The 20,614-nt window shown below is 36.3% G+C and overlaps 1 protein-coding gene across 1 annotated transcript in view; it reads right to left on the bottom strand.

Annotated features, from left to right (window-relative positions):
- RPS6KC1 (ribosomal protein S6 kinase C1) overlaps positions 1 to 20,614 on the bottom strand; it is a 176,355-nt gene that overhangs the window by 87,158 nt on the left and 68,583 nt on the right. Inside the window, exon 6 of the mRNA XM_058539841.1 lies at positions 20,211 to 20,573. Coding sequence (XP_058395824.1) covers positions 20,211 to 20,573 — 363 coding nt within the window. The remainder of the gene's footprint in view (positions 1 to 20,210; positions 20,574 to 20,614) is intronic.

Below are 20,614 nucleotides of genomic sequence, written 5' to 3'. Positions count from 1 at the left end.
TGTAACAGGGAAATTTGCAGAACAAGACAGTCATAGTGTGCTCTGATAAGCTCCCACATATTCTTGGGGATCCTGAAAGTTACACACATGCACAGAAGAGACCACAGAGGGCCCCAGCTATCCACTCATTCCTGGTGAATAGGAGGCCTTGCACAAGCAGAAAGTAAAAGCCAGGGCAGACTTATAAACTGCTTGAATTTTGAATGCCCTAATCCATAACAGAGAATGCCCTAATCCATACACAGACACTCTTAGCAAATGTTAGAAGTCTCACTGATTCACACAGTTTAAGCACAATCTCTAAACAATCACTGGCTGATCACAAAACATAAAAAATAGCAACCACCACCACCAACCCGGGAAAATGGGGGGAGGAGGGGTAGAATCTAGAGTTGCTATATTATATAAAATATCGAGTTTTGGGGCTGGCCCTGTGGCGTAGCGGTTAAAGTGCGTGCACTCCGCTGCTGGTGGCCGGGGTTCAGATCCCAGGCACGCACTGAGGCACTGCTTGTCTGGCCATGCTGTGGCAGCGTCCCATATAAAGTGGAAGAAGATAGGCACAGATGTTAGCCCAGGGCCAGTCTTCCTCAGCAAAAAACAAAAAAAAAAAAGAGGAGGATTGGCATGGATGTTAGCTCAGGACTGATCTTCCTCACAAAAATAAAATAAAATAAAATAAATTGTCTAGTTTTCAACAAAAAATATGAGACATGCAAAGAAACAGGAAAAGTATGGCCCCTAAACAGAAAAAAAAGCAGTCAATAAAAACTATCTCTGAGGGGATTCATATGTAAACCTTAGCAGACAAACACTTCAAAACAACTATTATGAATATGTTCAAAGAACTAAAAGAAATCATGTTTAAGGAATTAAAGTATGAAGACAATAAATCATCAAATACAGATTAACAATAAAAACACAGAAATTGTAAAAAATAATAATAGAAACTCTGGAGTTAAAAAGTACTCCACAGCACATGGAGCTTACAGAAAAAAGAAAGCAAATCTGAAGACAGATCAGTAGACATTATCCAGTCTGAATAAAATTAAACAATAAAGGTGTTGGGGGCGAGGACCCAGACTCAGACACCTATAGAAACCATCAGCACACTAACATGCACATAATGCAGTGTAAGAAATTCCAAGTGAGAAGAGGAGGAGGTGGGGAGGGGACAGAGGAAGGCAGGAAAAATATTCGAAGAAATAATAGAGGAAAACTTCCCAAATTTGTTGAACATTGATCTACATATCCAAGAAGGTCATCAAATACCAAGGATACAACAAACTCTAAAAGGATAAACTCGAAGAGATCTACACCTAAACCCACAATAGCCAAACCGTCAAAAGCCAAACATAAAATATTAAAAGTAGCAAAAGGTAAAACATTACTCATCATGCACTAGGGAATCTCAACAAGATTAACAACTGACTTATTATCAGAAAAACAGAAACCAGAAGGCTGAGAGGAAAAAAAACTGTCAACCAAGAATCCAAAATCCAGCGAAACTATCTTTCAACAATAAAGGCAAAATAAATATTCCCACATAAAAACTGAGAGAATTTGTTGCTAGTAGACCTGCCTTACAAGAAACAGTGAAAAAAAAGGAAATGATACCGGAAAATCAGCAATGACGTAGAAGACTTGAGCTACAATTTCAACCAACCTGAATTAACAGACACCTATAGAATATTCCACTCAAAAACACCGGAATACACATTCTCTTTTTTTGTGTGTGTGAGGAAGATCGGCCCTGAGCTAACATCCATGCTAATCCTCCTCTTTTTGCTGAGGAAGACCGGCTCTGAGCTAACATCTATTGCCAATCCTCCTCCTTTTTTTTTCCCCTAAAGCCCCAGTAGATAGCTGTATGTCATAGCTGCACATCCTTCTAGTTGTTGTAGAATACACATTCTTTACAAGCACACATGGAACAGTCTCCAAGAGAGGCCATGTGCTAGGCCACAAAACAAGTCTCAATAAATTTAAAAGATTTAAATCATACAAGGTATATTCACCAACCACAACAGAATTAAACTACAAATCAACAACAAAAGAAAATTTGGGGAATTCACAAATATTTGAAAATGAAAGAATATATTTTTAAGTAATACATGGGTCAAAGAGGAAACCACATTGGAAATTAGAAAGCATTTCAAGCTAAATGAAAATGTAAACAACACATTAAAACATATGGGATATGCTGAAAGCAGTCCTTAGAAGCACTTTACAGCTTTAAATACCTATATTGAAAAGAAGATCTCAAATTAACCTAAGCTTCCACCTCTTAAGATGAGATCTAAAAAATGAAGAGAAACTACACAAAAAGAAAGCAGAGAAAGGAACCGAAACCAATGAAATAGAAAATAGAAAAAATACAGAGAAAACAAATGAAATCAAAATTGGTTCTCTGAAAAGATCAACAAAATTGACAAACACATAGCTAGACCAACGAAGAAAAACAGAGAGAAGACACCACAATCAAAATAATGAACAGATCCATCACTTCCAATTAACAATTCTTTATTTTGTCTTCATTTTTTAAATATATTTTCAATGGGTATAGAATTCTCAGTTGATAGAGTTTTTTTCTTTCCATATGTTAAAGATGTTAACCAATTATCTTCTTGTTTGCATCGTTTCTGACAATGAATCTGACGACATTCTTATCTTTGTTCTTCAATATATGTCTTTTTTTTTCTGCCTGTCTTTAATTTTAAGATTTTCTCTTTATCATTGGTTTTGAGTAATTCAATTATAATGTGACTTGGTGTAGTTTTCATGTTTCTTACACTTGGGCTTCATTGGGCTTCTTGGACCTATAGAATGTTTTCATCAAATTTGGAAAGTTTTCAGGCATTATTTATTCAAATAATTTTCTGTCTCCCTCTCCCCTTCCCTTTTCAGGGCCTACAATTATATGGAGAAAACTTGTTCCATTGCTTACTGATAGTATATTAATTTTTGCTTTATTTTTTAATCTTTGTGTTTCATTTTGGATAATTTCTATTGCTATGTCCTCCAGTTCATTAATCCTTTCTTCTGCACTATCTAATCTGCCACTAATCCCATTCTTTGTCTTTTTCATTTCTGACACTGTAGCTTTCATCTCCAGAAGTTCAACATGGGTCTTTTTCAAATCTTCCGTTTCTCTACTTAACTCCTTGAACATAACAAACACACTCATAATAAGTTTTAAAGTCCTTGTCTGATAATTCTAACATCTGTCACTTATGGATGGGTTTTGATTGATTCATTTTTTTCCTCACTATAGGTCATATTTTTCCTGCTTCTTTGAATGAACGGTAATTTTTTATTAGATGTCAGCCATTGTGAATTTTACTATATTAGATGGTGAATATTTTTCTAGTTCCTACACATATTGGGCTTTGTTCTGGGATACAGTTATGTTTCTTGGCAGCAGTTTGATCCTTTTGAGTCTTGCTTCTAAGATTTGTTATGGTGGGCCTAGCATTAACTATTACTCCACACTACTGGGCCAAGACTCTTCTGAGTATTCTACCTAATGCCCCATGACTGAGGTTTTTGAGACTACCCATCAGGAATAGACACTACTCTCAGCCTGGGTGAGTGTCCAGAACATTTCCCCTAATCCTTTAACTGAATCTTTCCCTGGCCTTGGGTAGTTTCTCCAGATCTGTGGACTAATCAGTATTCTGCTGAATAGTCTAGAAGACACCCTGCTAATTTCTGTACAGTCATCTCCTCTCTAGGTAAAACACTAGACATTAGGGCAATGATCCTGCAAGCTCTAACTGCAAATTCTAGCTTTGGTCTTCCTGGACTCTCAGCTCCATCTCTTCAACTCAGAGGTTTTGCCATCTGGCTTCCCTCTTCCTGAACTACAGCCTGGAAATTCAAGATAGTAAGCTGGGCAATCAGAAGACTCACCTTATTTGTTTCCTGTCTCTCAGAAACCACTGCCCTTCATTGCCTAATGTCCAATGTCTTGAAAACCATGTTATATATACTTTGTTTGGTTTTTGAGTTGCTTCAGGAAGGAAGGTGGATTTAATCCCCATTACCCATCTTGGCCAGCAGTGGAAGTCCTAGTTTTAATGCGGCTACTGGAAAATTTTAAATTACATATGTGTCTTACATTATATTTCTATTATACAGTATTATTAGAGATAGTTACTAAAATTATGTAACGCTGAAAACACCTAAGAAAGTAAGGTAAGAAGGCTGACAACCAAGTCTCAATAAACTTCAATATTTAAAGGTGAAGTGGGGAAGAAGGAGCTGGCAAAGCAGACTTAGATCAACCTAAGAATTAGAAAACTAAGAAAAGTGTGGTGTCATTGGAGTAATAGAAGAGATTTAGGAAAGCAGAGGTTTCGTGAAATAGTCACTGTAGATTGTATACATGTGAGTTAACAAAAGAACATTAAGGATAAGTAACATTATTAAGGGCCCAGTTAAGATTAGTAACAATGAATTCATTTTCGTCACCAATTTGTCAGAGTGTGTGGTTTCTCCCAATGGCCCAGGTGCCTGCCTCTGTAAGCCAGAAATAGGGGAACTCATGGATACTCCAAAACAAATTGATAAATTAATCCAGGCTGGGATTTTGCCAGGTAAATGTGATGGAAGGTCAGAAGCCAAGGAGATTAAGGTATCTGCCAAAAGACTTTTTAAAATGATGGATCATGAAAATTAAGATAAATAGAAAAATGGAGGGCAGCTGAGAGATGCTGGAGAGAAAAAGTGGATACATCAGGCATCTAGAAGTGCTAATAAGTAACTTGAAGGCTAGGAAAGTACAAAGTAATGGCACTTTTTAAATTGTTTACCACTCTCTCCCCTCAGATAACTTATAAGCTCCTCACTGATTTTAGTGAGCATAGTCGTCATCCATTAAAGTTTTGTTGAATGAAACTAAATTGACCTGACTTGCTAGATCACATAATGCAAATTCTACAATCTATTTCCTATACTACCGAACCACTTCATTTAAAGGGATTATTACCATTTACTGACATGTCACATCTTTGCCTCTTCTCATTATTCATTCTTCTAATCTTGTTTCTTGCCACTTGGGTAAAGATGGGCCTTTTATTAACAGTGCAAGTCACAGCATAGTTCCTCCTCCAAGTACCAAACCAATCAACTAAAAAAAAAAAAAAAACCAATCTAGGGTTCTTTGTTTCTAAACTCTGCTTTTATCTGTCCTGGGATACTCAAAATCTTCGTTCTTTATTGTCTTACAGTGTGCTTTTCTTTTGTAGGGGAAGAGGTTATTACTGAGCTGGACTCATTCAAGATAACTATTTTTATAGCCAGATTTTACTATATTTGTGAGCTTTTTCACCCACAGCCAATAAAACAGGTTATGCTTTCATTAATCAGAGAATAATTTAATGACATCTCATATAGTTGAAAATCCAATTTAATCATAAGTACTGATATGACTATTCTGTAATGATTGGTTAACTACTAAAAATAAGGCAGAGACTACTAAAAGATAAGAAAATGTCCTACAAACATAAAGAAGATAGCCATACCATAGAAAGTATCATGAAACCCCCAAACAATTTTTTGAATGTATCATGCATCCCCATTTCAAGGCCCTGTATTAAAATGATTAAATAGGTAGGATGGCTTGGCCATAAAGAAAGCCTCAACAAATTTCAAAAAACTGAAATCATTCAAAGTTCTTTGAATACCATGAAATTCAGCTAGAAATCAGTAACAAAAAGGTACTTAGAAAAACCTCAGCTGCTGGGAAATTAAACAGTATACTTATGATATACTTAGAAATATATCACTTAGAAGTAATTCATGGGACCTTGAAGGCATTATGCTAAGTGAAATAATTCAGACAGAGAAAGAGACTAATAGAGCCCTAAAGATGTCCACGTCCTAAGCCAGAAACCTGTGACTATATTATACTTTACTTGGCTAAAGCACCTTTATAAATGTGACTAAGGTTAACAATCTTGAGATGGGGCAATTATCCTAGATTAACAGGGTAGGCCCAACCAAATCACATAGGTCCTTAAAATCAGATAACCTTTCCTTGCTGAGGATCAGAGTGAGATGTAACTATGGAAGGATGGTGAGAGGGATACAACATTGCTGGCTTTGAAGATGGAGGAAGGCATGCAGGTGGCCTCTAGAAGCTGGAAAAGGCACCTTTTCCAGAAGCTGTTTCTAGAGGAAACAGATTCTCCCCCTCAAGTCTCTGGAAAGGGAATACAGTCCTGCCCACACCTTGAGTTTGGCCCAATGAGACTTACATCAGATTTCTAACCTACAGAACCATAAAATAATAAATTTGTGTTGTAAGTTTGTGGTAATTTGTTACAGCAGCAATAGAAAACTAATAAAATGGGATAAAGAAAAAAACAGAAAATAGAAAATATTTTGACCTGATAATAATGAAGATATGACATACACAAACTTACACAACGTAGCTAAAGCAGTATTTAGTGGGAAATGTATAATCTTAAACGTATATAGAAAAAAAGCCCAAAACTCAAAGATGTAAGCTCCTAACTCAAAAAGTAAAGAATAGTCAGACCTGAGAAGGAGGGAACTAAAAGAACAGAAATTCATAAAATAGAAAACTAACCTACAATAGTACAATAAATAAATTAATGTTGATTCTTTTTAACATTATAAAACTGATAAATCCCTAATAGGACTGATCAAGAAAATATAACAAATTACCAATATCAGGAAAGATCCAACAGATATCAAAAAAAATAAAAAGATACTAGAAATCATTCTATAATTAATAAATTTGAGGGTTTGACAGCAAAAGCAAAGGCGACAAAAGCAAAAATAAACAAGTGGGACTATGTCAAACTAAAAAGCTTCTACACAGCAAAGGAAACCAACAACAAAATGAAAAGGCAACCTACCAAATAGAAGAAAATATTTGCGTATCATATATCCGATAAAGGGTTACTCTCCAAAATATATAAAGAACTCACACAACTCAACAGTAAACAAACAAACAATCCAATTAAAAAATGGGCAGAGGATCTGAACAGACATCTTTCCGAAGAAGACATACAGATGGCCAACAGGTACATGAAAAGGTGTTCCGCATCCCTAAATGTCAGGGAAATACAAATTAAAACCACAATGAGAAATCACCTCACATCTGTTAGAATGACTATCATCAAAAATAGATAAGTGTTGGCTGGCCCCGTGGTGCAAGAGGTTAAGTGCGCACGCTCCGCCGCAGCGGCCCGGGGTTCGCCGGTTCAGATCCCAGGTGCGCACCAACGCACTGCTTGTTAAGTCATGCAGTGGCAGCGTCCCATATAAAGTAGAGGAAGACGGGCAGGGATGTTAGTCCAGGGCCGGTCTTCCTCAGCAAAAAAGAGGAGGATTGGCATTGGATGTTAGCTCAGGGCTGGTCCTCCTCACAAAAAAAAAAAAAGAAAAAAGATAAGTGTTAGCGAGGAGGAACCCTTGTGCACTGTGGGTGGGAATGTAAACTGAAGCAGCTACTATGGAAAACAGTATGGAGGCTCCTCAAAAAATTAAAAATAGAACTACCATATGACCCAGCAATTCCACTTCTGAGTATTTATCCAAAGAAAACTAAAACACTTACTCAAAAAGACATCTGCACCCCCACCATGTTCATTACCGCATTATATACAACAGTCAAGACACAGAAACAACCTAAGCGCCCATCAATGGATAAATGGATAAAGAAAATGTGGCTGGCACACACACACACACACACACACACACACACACACACAGAACTATTATTCAGCCACAAAAAAAGAAGGAAATTCTGCCACTTGCAACAACATGGATGGACGTGGAGGGTATTATGCTAAGGGAAATAAGTCAGACAGAGAAAGACGAATACCATTATGATCTCACCTGTATGTGGAATTTAAAAAAAAAAAAAAAAAAAAACCTCATAGAGAACAGATCGGTGGTTGCCAGAGGCAGAAAGTAGCAAGTGGGTAAAATGGGTAAAGGAGGTCAAAAGGTACAAACTTCCAGTAATAAAATGAATAAGTCCTGGGGGTGTAATAACACGGTGACTATAGTTAATAATATTGTACTGTATATTTGAAAGTTGCTAAGAGAGTAGTTCTTAGAAGTTCTCATCACAAGAAAAAAAATGTATAATGATGTGGTGATGGATGTTAACAAGACTTACCGTGGTGATCATTTCACAATATATATGTATATCAAATCATTATGCTGTATACCGGAAACTCATATAACATTATATGTCAATTATATCTCAATTTAAAAATTAAAATAAAACAAAGGAGCAGAGATAGATAAATAAATTTGTTTGTTCATCTGCATGAATAGACAAATTCTTTGAAAAATGCAATTTACCAAAGGTGCTAAAAGAAGAAATATATACAAATTTAATAGTTGGATATCTATTAAAGAAACTGAACTCACTATTAAAACCCTTCCCCTAGAATTGTTCTTAAATTTGTTAAGTATGATACTTGCATTGTGGATATGTAGAAGAATGACCTGATTTTCTGGAGACATACTACATAAGGGTTAAAGCCATGATGTCTATAATTTACTTTGAAATTCGGTAAATATATATACTATATATATACAACTATATATATATATTTGTATATATATACTATATATATACACTATATATATATAGTTGTATATATATACGCAAACTATATATATATATTTGTATGTGTATATATACATATATACAGATATAGATAATAAATATGAAAAATAAAAATACACACATAAATCCTGAGTAAGAGCAACCCAAGTCCAGTGATATACAAAAAAATATATACATCACAACCAAGTAGGTTCATTTCAGAAATGCAAAGGTTGTTGAACATTGGAAAAAACAATCAGCATGGAATCTCAGGTCTGGAGGAAAATGGCAGTCACCCAATTTCAAACCTCCCCAAATAACCTCTCAAAAAACAAACAAGGGGCCGGCCCGGTGGCGCAAGCGGTTAAGTGTGCGCGCTCCGCTGCGGCGGCCCGGGGTTCGCTGGTTCGGATCCCGGGCGCGCACCGACACACTGCTTGGTAAGCCATGCTGTGGCGGCGTCCCATATAAAGTGGAGGAAGATGGGCACCGATGTTAGCCCAGGGCCGTCTTCCTCAGCAAAAAAAAGAGGAGGATTGGCGGATGTTAGCTCAGGGCTGATCTCCTCACAAAAAAAAAAAAAAAACAAACAAAAAAACAAACAAAAAACCAAGAGAGCAAATAAAACCACGTACGACTCACACCTTCGCCATTATCAAGAAATGAAGAATACTACAATCTTTGGATTATCTGTAAATAGGGAAATAAACCAAATTACAACAGAGCTCCCAGGGCCCCACTATTGCAGGCCTGTGAACATGGACATCGGGGGAGAAAAAGCTTAAGAGATGCCTAGAGAAGTACATAGTACTTAAACTAAAGCACAGGAGGAAAAAAAAAAAAAAAACCCAGAAAAAGAAAGTCCAATTAAATGCCAAAACACTAAACACAGGTTGGGACTTGGTAGTTGAAAGCACAGGCAATAAAGAAGGACCTGAAAGTGAGTGGAACTAAAAGTGAGAGCTTTGGTAAAGCTTTTCTTCTGGGGAAGAATCAGATCTACAGAAAAGGATGCCACATCTTGAAGATGTGGCAGTGAAGTGGTAAAGGGAGAGATGGAAATGAGAGGAGAAAGGTAAGGATCCTACAGAAAAAGAGAAACAAGACACCAACCCCGGCCCCCAACATCATCCATAAAAGAAATTGCAGAGGAGGGGTGAACAAACAGAAAAGGACAGAAACGAACTCTGCCCTTGTAAGGAACAAGGACAGAAAAAGGCAGACCTCACGCAATCAGAACTGTTAGAGACAGGACAGTACCTTTGGAGAGGTAGTAACTGGCAAGGCACATAAGAAGCTTCTAGGGTAGGGGTCAAATTCTGCTTCTTGATCCAGGTACCAGTTACATAGGAGTGTTCCATGTGTTAAAATATATCAAGCTATATACTTATGATGTACTTTTCTATATATTTAATCATATTTCAATTAAAAGTAAAAAAAAAATAGATATGGTGCTTGTTTTCTAGAGAATCATAGTCTAAGAAACATATAAGAGAAAACATATGAACAACCACTTTTTAACAAGCGGGCGGAGAAAGCATATTAAGCGTCACTGTGGCGTCAGGAAGGGTAAGTAGAGGATGACATTTCAATTTGTTTTGTTTCGTTCTGCCTAATAACCCTTTCTCGTTTTGATCCACTCCTCTCACATGCTATAGTTATGCTGTTCAGTTCATGTGTTTTCTCAGGGATAGCTCTGCCCAGCTTCCCAGGGATGAGCAAATAACCTGTGCTTAATCAGGTTACTTCCTAGTTAGAAAGAGCGAAGTGGAAGCACGTGACCCAGGCTTTTACTGGAGCTAGGGGGGAAAACGCCCTCTTCCTCTAGGATCCTGAGGGAAAAGCAGAGTAAACCTAGGGCTGCTGGGGGATTATCTTTCACACTATGAAGACAAAAGCACAACAGAGAAAGGGGATCACAAGCACAAGCCTTGTATAGAGATAGACAAATAGAAGACAGAGACAGAGACCAGGTGACACTTCTTGAACACCTGAGTCTAGCCATACGTAACCACTCATTGATGTGGACTAAAACACTCTTTTCTACGTGAACTTCTGTGAGTTGGTTAGGTGTTTGTTACCTGTACCTGAAGAGTCCAGTCTAACACAAACACTGAAAAAAGAACTGATCTGACTACAGGATAATTTAAAAAGCAACTCTGTTTTCATTTGTAAACACTGAGAACAGAGAAGCTAAATTCTTCTCTTAGTCCATTCAGGCTGCAAGAACAGAATACCATGGAATATTGTATTGTGTATGGTATTCTGTTCAATACTGGGTAGCTTGTACACAACACAAATTTATTTCTCACAGTTCTGGAGGCTGGGAAGTCCAATATCAAGACTCCAGCAGTATCTGGTGAGAGCCTGCTTCCTCCTTCACAGGTGGCCATCTCACGTAGCAGAAGGTGCAAAGGAGCTCTCTGAGGTCTCTAATAAGCATTAATCCCATTCATGAGGGCTCTGCCCTCATGACCTAATCATCTCCCAAAGGCCACACCTCCAAATACCACACATTGGAGATTAGGTTTCAACATGAATTTTGAGAAGACACAAACATTCAGTCTATAGTACCTTCTTCCTGAACCTAGGAAACAGTTCCTTCCTCCTTCCGAGTTCACTACATTAGTTCACACAACTAGTTTACTACATTAGTAGTAACTGCTTTTTCCTGTTACAGATACTTCCTAGATCAACTAAAGAAAGAAAAAAACATAGTAGTGATGGCGATAGGAAAACAGAATAGGTGGCATATTTAAATAGTTTCAAATCTCTATTTTTAAAATCTGAGTTGTACTGTTTTAAAATGCTTTCTTCTAGTCAGTTTCAAAACAGTTAAGATCTAAAAAATTCTCAACTAAGGCAACATACTGAATTATAGTGAGAGCACATGCTTTATTCTAAAACAGAAAAGACAGTGGAAAATTTACATAAAAGAAATATTCTGAATTTGTTTAATACTGCTCTCCTTTGAAAAGTAAGATCTCAATTTCCAGATTAAGATGGACAAGTAGGTTCATACTCCAATGAGCAGCCCCTCTTTTCCAACTATATTACAATAATGAACAAAATACACAAGAGATCATAAAAGGCACAATTAAGGTTTAAATATAAGATAAAAATCTCTGTGGCAAGTGGGATTCATCCCAGGAATGCAAGAGCAGTTTAATATAAGAAAATCAATGTAATATACCACATTAACAGAATGAAGGGAAAAAAAAAAACAAACATGATCATCTCAATTGATGCAGAAAAAGCATTTGACAGAATCCAACACTCCTTCATGATAAAACCATCCAGAAAACTAGGAATAGAGGGAAACTCCTTCAACATGATAAAAAGCATCTGTGAAAAACCATTAACTAACATCATACTCAATGGTCCAAGACTGAAACCCTTCCTTCTAAGATCGAGAATAAGACAAGGATGCCCACTTTCCCAATGCTACTAAACGTTGTACTGGAAGTTCTAGCCAGAGTATTAGGCAAGAAAAAGAAATAAAGAGGCATCTATATTGAAAAGGAACAAGCAAAACTACATTTATTCACAGATAACATAATTCTATACAAAGAAATCCCAAAGAATCCACACAAAAGAACTACTAGAGCTAATAAATGAATTCAGCAAGTTGCCAGATATAAGATAAACACACAAAAATCAGTTGTGTTTTTATACACCAGGAATGAACTATCCAAAAAGAAAATAATTGAAACAATTCCATTTACAATAGCATTCGAAAGAATACCTAGGAATAGATTTAACCAAGGAGGTGAAAGACTCATACACTGAAAACTACAAAACACTGCTGAAAGAAATTAAAGAAGATCTAAATAAATGGAAAGATATCCTATGTTCATGGATTAGAAGACCTAATATTGTTAAGATGGCAATACTTCCCAAATTTATTTACAGATTTAATGCACTCTCTATCAAAATTCCAACAGCCTTTTTGGCAGAAATTAAAAAGCTGATTTTCTTTAAAAAAAATTAATTAAAAATAAAATATGTCAATTATACCTCAATTAAAAAAAAACAAAAGGTGATTTTCAAAGAGTTGTAAGGGGACCCAAATAGTCAAAACAATATTGAAAAAGAAGAACCAAGTTCTCAAAGGACATCACAAATCAAAAAATCTAGGGGCCAATGCATTGGAAGGCAAGAAGATCACACCACCACTGCCTATTAAAAACACAGCTTTTGGTCTAATTAGCCTTATACTATACCACACTTTTGTACTGAACTAGGCAATCCCTTAAAGATAAAATGGGCTAGACAATATTTTTGTAGTATCTTCAGAGTTAACAAACACCATAAACAAGTGAAATAAATTTTATTTTTAAACTTATACATTTTCATTTCTGAAATTCAGCAATAAGAAATCCTGTGACTTGCTTCCCTTTACCAAACACAGACTTACTACCTTTCTCACATATCCATCCATTCTAAACCAAAAAAGTTTATTCTTTGGGTTTCCTAATATTCAAGTAACTCTCATTCAAAGGAATAAATCAATGGCCAAAATTGCTTTTTACAGCACTTGAGTATATATCATTATGAGCGCACAGAGACTAACCACATTCATAGGGCCTGCACATGTTCTAGAACCAACCCTACAATTCTGAGCTAGTATAAGTGACTCAAAGGAAACCTAGAAGCATATATGGGTTTGTGGTTTCTCCAGGAATTCTATTCCTCCTTGTGGGAAGGGGAAGAGTAGTCAAGACCCAGTAAGAGACCCAGAATGATGTAACACCTCAGCACACTAGGTCACAGTTTTTGACACATGTCTGGATATCCCTGAGTGCTTAGCACATGTACCCACGGATGAGGTAAACTATAAAAAAATGGCTTGGTATTGCTTATTATACCATTTACCAGGATGAAGATTGTTTGCATCTCTTATCTTAGCTGAGTAATAACCTCAAAAATAGTCTCACTGGTCAAAAATATCAGTAAGATTATCAAAGAAAAATTAGATGTCAACAACATCCAGGAGCTCTTTCATTGTAAGATTCATAGTCTACATGGGAGATTTAAACAGAAACAAAGGGAAAGGGAGGGGAGAGGAGGGCAGGGGAAAGAAGGAGAAGGAAGGAAAGGGCAAGGGAGGGGAGAGGACAGGAGGGGAGGGGAGGGGAAAGGAGGGAAGGGAAGAGATGAGATCTCATTCTGAAGGGTCATCACTCAATTTTATATTTTTACCAAAAAAACATTTTATAATCACTATCACAGTACCTGGTATACACAAGTAACAAAAACTTGTTGAATGGTCAACTGGACGGATAGATGGTTGAATAAGCAAACAAACAAATGGGTAGAAAGAAAAAGAATGAATACTCAAAATAAGAAAATTTAAAAATGTTTGATAGTGCAGAAGACTTGTTGCTTCTCCATTTCAAAAAGCTAATCTAATTAGGGAAGAAATATGTGAGAAGTAACATGGTATAGTGGAAAGAAGACAAGATTTGAACTCAGAAAGATCTAGATGTAAATCATGGCTGAAAATCTTATCGGCTTGTATCGTTGAGCAAATTGCTTACTTTATGTAAGTCTTAGTTTTCTCCACCTGTAAAATGGGGATTACAGTATCTACCCTACAAACACAATAAATCAGCAGTTTTCGAACCTGGAACAAACTAAACAAAACCAGCTCTCAAATCAATTCTGTAATTCAAAATGTAGCCCACAGATGGGTGTTACTAACAATGCTCGCCATCTGGTAGCTTCCTGTTTTAAATAATTATTCTTGCTAACTAGGTGCCAAGCTTTTAGAATCATTACATTAAATGTTTGCACCCTCTGAATTTTAGTGTCCTTAGACAAAGTCCATTATGACCAGCCATAGTTGTTCTGACGATTAAAAGTAACGTTAAGAAAAATCTCTTGTACAGTGACAAGCATGTATTAGATAATATACTATTGTTGTTATTTAAATATTTCATTAATACCTTTATGTCATTTATTTGCCACTCTACATTATTACAATTATTCCAATAAGCCCACACTGAGAATACAGATTAATCCTATCAGCCACTTGCAGAAATATATAAACAAGACAGAAATGAAAGGATATGTATTGAAATATTCTCTTCAAAGATTCAAGCTGATTCCTTCAATCTTGACTTTTGGATTTTCTATCTGAAATCCCTAAAGACCTGAGGACTTAGAAGAGTAGAGGGTACTTTAATTTCAAGAGCCATTTCTAGACTGAGGGAAGAAGTAAAGTGTCAGGTCCAAAAGGAGAATTCAAAGTTACTACTGACAGGGTATGCTTTTTCTCTGCTAGATGGGCAAATAGAACTGCCACTATTGTGTTTTGCATCTAGTCTCAGCTGTGCAAACACCACTTAGGTAAGAAAAACATCAAACCATCTTTATCAGATCTACAAACAACCCAGATAAACTCCTTTATGATGAATCGTTTAGTTAAGATGAATAGTCAGTATTTAGAATAAAAAAATTTGCCAACTCATAAGAACCCCTGTATAAAGCACTCCTACTTAGCTCTGAAAGATTATTTTCTCTGGATTATCAGATATCCAGAAATAACCATTTTATTATAAAGCATGCCAGTCCAAACCAAGGTCACAGATAACAATTCTTATAGCAAGAGTTAAATTAAAATGATTCATAGGTATTACTAGTTGTAGCGATGTAGCAATAACAGTTTTGCCACACTAGAACAAACTTTCCCCAAGGAAACATCTCTTCTGCTCATAAATGTCAAGTAAGCTTACAAGCTAGAGCCTCCAATCTCCTCACAAATTAAAGAATAATGTCCATAACACTCAACGTGATAAGCTGAAAGCTTTTCTTCTAAAATCAGGAACAAGACAAGGATACCCACTTTCACCACTTTACTCAATATAGTACTGGAAGTCCTAGCCAGAGCAATTAAGCAAGAAAAACAAATAAAAGGGATCCAAATCAGAAAAGAAGAAGTAAAACTGTCTCTATTTGCAGATGACATGATATCGTATATAGAAAACCCTTAAAGACTCCACCAAAAAACTGTTGGAACTAATACACAAATTCAGTAAAGTTGCAGGACACAAAATCAATATACAAAAATCAGTTGTGTTTCTATATACTAATAACAAACTATCAGAAAGAGAAATTAAGAAAACAATCCCATTTACAATTGCATCAAAAAAGAATAAAATACTAAGGAAAAAATTTAACCAAGAAGGTGAAAGATCTCTACACTGAAAACTACAAATCACTGATGAAAGAAATTGAAGACGACAAAAATAAATGGAAAGATATTCCATGATCATGGACTGGAAGAAGTAATATTGTTAAAATGTCCATACTACACAAAGCAATCTACAGATTCAATGCAATCTCTATCAAAATTCCAATGGAATTTTTCACAGAAGTAGAAAAAACAATCCTAAAATGTGTAGGGAACCACAAAAGACCCTGAACAGCCAAAGCAATCTTGAGAAAAAAGAACGAAGCTGGAGGCATCAAATTTCCTGATTTCAAACTATATTATAAAACTATAGTACAGCACAGTATAGTAATCAAAACAGTACAGTATTGGCATAAAAAAGACACATAGATCAATGGAACAAAATAGACAGCCCAGAAATAAACCCATGCATATATGGTCAACTAATTTATGACAAAGAAGCCAAGAATATACACTAGGGAAAGGATAGTCTCTTCAATAAATGGTGTTGAGAAAAATGGACAGCCACATGCAAAAGAATGACACTGGACCCATAAACCATACACAAAAATCAACTCAAAATGGATCAAAGACTTGAACATAAGACCTGAAACCATAAACTCCTAGAAGAAAATACAGAGAGTAAGCTCCTTGACTTCAGTCTTGGCAATGATTTTTTGGATTTGACACCAAAAGCAAAGGCAACAAAAACAAAAATAAATACGTAGGACTACATCAAACTAAAAAACTCTGCACAGAAAAGGAAACCATCAGCAAAATGAAAAGGCCACCTACCAAATGGAAGAAAATATTTGCAAATCATATATCTGATAAGGGGCTAATATCCAAAACATATAAAGAACTCAGACAACTCAATAGCAAAAAAAAAACAAACAATCTGATTAAAAAATGAGCAGAGGAACTGAATAGACATTTTCCCAAAGAAGACATACAAAATGTCGAATTTCAGGTACATGAAAAGGTACTTAGTATCACTCATCAGGGAAATCCAAAGCAAAACCACAATGAGATATCACTTCACACCTGTCAAAATGGCTTTCATCAAAAAGAGGTAACAAGTGTTGGTGGGGATGTGGAGAAAAGGGAACTCTTGTACACTGTTGGTGGGAATGTAAATTGGTACAGCCACTATAGAAAACAGTATGAAGGCTCCTCAAAAAATTAAAAATAGAACTACCATATGATCCAACAATTCCACTTCTAGGTACATAACCGAAGGAAACAAAATCACTATCTTAAAGAGATATCTGCACTCCCATGTTCACTGCAGCATTATTTACAATAGCCAAGACATGAAAACAACCTAAGTGTCCATCGATGGAGGAATGGATAAAGAAAATGTGGTATATGCAGTCATGTACCACATAATGACATTTCAGTCAACAACGGACTACGGGGGGCCAGCCCCGTGGCACAGCGGTTAAGTGCGCGCGCTCTGCTGCTGGCAGCCCGGGGTTTGGATCCTGGGCGTGCAGCGACGCACTGCTTGTCAGGCCTTGCTGTGGCGGCATCCTACATAAAGTGGAGGAAGATGGGCACAGATGTTAGCTCAGGGCCAGTGTTCCTCAGCAAAAAAAAGGAGGATTGGCATGGATGTTAGCTCAGGGCTGATCTTCCTCACAAAAAAAAAAAAAAAACTGACTACGTATATGGCAGTGGTAGCATAAGATTAGTACCATATAGCCTAGGTATGTATCAGGCAATACCATCTAGGTTTGTGTAAGTACACCCTACGATGTTCACACACAGACGAAACTGCCCACGGATAGTTCTCAGATATATTCTCAGAACATATTCCCATTGTTAAGTGACGCATGACTGTACATACAACAGGATATTCTTCAACCATAAAAATGAAGAAAATCCTGCCATTTGCAACAGCATGGATGGACCTTGAGGGCCTTATGCTAAGTGAAATAGACAGAGAAAGACACTGTATGTTCTCACTATATGTGAAATCTAAAAAGAACCAAACTCATAGAAACAGAGAACAGATTGGTGGTTGCCAGAGAAAAAGGGTGCAGGGTAGGTGAAATAGGTGAGGGTGGCCAAAGGTATAAACTTCCATTTATAAGATTAATAAGTTCTGGGGATGTAATGTATAACATGGTGTCTAGAGTTAACAATACTGAATAGCATATTTGAAAGTTGCTAAGAGAGTAGATCTCAAAACGTCTCATTACAAGAAAAAAAACAACTACGTGAGGTGATGGATGTTAACTAAACTTATTATGGTACTTATTTCACAATATATACATCTTTCAAATAATTGTGTTATACACCTTTAACACAATGTTATATGTCAATTACATCTCAATAAAACTGGGGGAAAAATTTTTTTTAAAAAAGAATAATGTCCATGTGTCTGTTAGGTGGTGACTGGTATACTTTTAAATAGAATCCAAAGACCAGAAGTACTACCCTGACATTACATTTGAAACACAGTTAAATGTATAACCATGAAGACTGAAACAGAGGTTATTTTATACATTGGTTAAAAACTAGAATTCTGTGACTGTGGTTCCCACAGTTTGCATAAATAAAAATTGATCACATTATGAATAAACAATAAAAAGCTAAAAGCAATTAGTCAATTATAACTTTTTGGATTGGATGGCACACTAACAAAAAACCATCCAGGGCAGGAATGGATATTGTGGTTTCAGAAAGACAGGCATACAAAAAAAGAAAACACGTTTAAATGGTAACGTTCCTTAAGATAGAGGTCTAAGCAGGTTCGGTATCAGGTTCTAGTGGAGAATTAATTCACTACCATAATCACAAAGTAACTAACTGAATGATATATTTTTTGTTACTTGCTGATATGCATCCATAATTCTCATTTTGAAGAAAAGATTTTTATTTTTCTGGTGCCATCAAGTGGTAACATTATGAAGTGTTCTAAGGTTAAATGCAAAGAAGTTTTAGACAGAAAAATATCACACTGATGTGTTTTATCTATATCAATTAAATACTAGTGATGTTTTAGCACAAAGCTATCTAACAAGAAAAGGGAAAAATATCAGAGCTGACTGCAACTCATTTCCATTTTAAACTCCCAACCCAAAATGAGAATTAAGACAAAGAAGAAAAATGAGTACATCTTTAAGACCAGAATGCACCAGTAGCCAACAAAAAACCCCAACAGACTATGAAACTATTTGAAAAACAGAAATTTTTATCAAAATGATGTATCAGTGAAACCATAAGAAATGCTCCCTGGTGAAACTCCATTAACATTGCAATAAAAGAATTATTTTTAAGGCAAAATCCCAAAAGGACAAAGAGATTAAGAGAGAAAACAGCAATGACAAAATTTTAGAAGCTAGAAAGTAGACAGATGAGTGGTTACTGACTTGGGAAACTCAAGAAAGCTGCCTAGCTAACACGGCACTATAAATCTCTGCAAAACTTCAGGAATTGGCGGCACTGGGTAGCTGTGGAAGTGAGAGCGAAGGCTAGAAACAAGCGAGTTAGTCAAAATCCCAGTTCAGAAGCAGTTAGGACGCCACTACACACACTCCCTCTTCCGCTCCATATACCAAGCATTCCTCTTTACACCACATTAGAAGACTGCAAGTTTATACTCGAGGAAGAGTAAAACAGAAGGCTTCCGGACTATAGGACACCAGGCATAGCGAGGGTGGGAGTACCTAGTAAAACAGTGTTAGTAATACAAGACACTGGTCATCTGAATGGTACTAACAAGTCAAAGACCACAGAATAACAATGAAAATGATAATTTTCTGGAAAGAAAACCATTGGAAGAAGGTTCTGTCAACCTTTGATGATTGTGTCCAGAAAGTCATGTAACTAAGTGCAGTATGCTTCACTCTGCTGCTATAAGGAAAAGGCAAATGACTAAAACAAAAACTGATGCTTTAAAAGAAAGGAAGTTCTACTTACAGACATTCAGGTCTACATGTCTCATATCATCCCCATTAATTAGCTGAGAATTTACTGCAACTAACAAAGAACAGAATAGTAGGCAAATCCGAGAACCTTTTACACTCTTACTTTAAAAGCCCATTTCATCTCCTCCCTGTAGGCCATCAAGAGTAAATGCACTAAAGAATCTCTGTGAATACTCCTGTGACATGAAGGCTGGTGAACACACATCAGAAAAAACAGACTACTATTCATACAAGAGACTGGGAGACTTGATTTTTTTTTTTAAATCCTGTTTTTGTTGATTAATTGATCAAAGTAGAGAGTTAAGTATCTCTGATACTGTCTTCCATCTCTTGTAACTAAAAGTATATATCCATATTTAGGTCATTTAATCTTCAGCAATTTCTCATTTTCAGTCTTATTTTTACATAGGATTATACACAAGATACAATTATATGTATATATATTTTTTTTCCAAAGACCAACATAAGAACACACCAAAACATATTATTACAGATAAAATTGTACCTTGAACACCTTCTAGGAGTAAATCAACTCCCTTCCTATAAAAATCAGAGGCAGCTTCATAGTCATCTTCTTCTTCCTTTTTTAAAGCCAGCTTTATTAATTCTCCTGCTTTCTCCAAATAATCTCTCTTGCCAAGCCTGGATTTTAAACTGCCTGGAAAGAGGCTACGACTTTCCCGTTCTTCTTCTGTTTTGTTTTGTTCGCTGTCAGAAGCAACAGCTCCTAGTGCTGAAGAATCCGAACATTGGTTGAGACCAGAAGTTCTAACGGGAGAATTTTGATTGGAAGCCATTCCATCATCTAACTCAGCAAGAGAATCCACATCAACAGTAAGGGATATCAGATCGCTGTCACTGGAGAAGCCTAGAAATATTATCAGAAGAGTAAACAAATATTAAATTGAG

Source organism: Diceros bicornis, chromosome 4 (genome assembly GCF_020826845.1).
Source record: "Diceros bicornis minor isolate mBicDic1 chromosome 4, mDicBic1.mat.cur, whole genome shotgun sequence".
Taxonomy (NCBI): domain Eukaryota; kingdom Metazoa; phylum Chordata; class Mammalia; order Perissodactyla; family Rhinocerotidae; genus Diceros; species Diceros bicornis.
The sequence above is the reverse complement of the archived record's forward strand: the minus strand, read 5'-3'. Positions and strand labels throughout refer to the sequence as shown.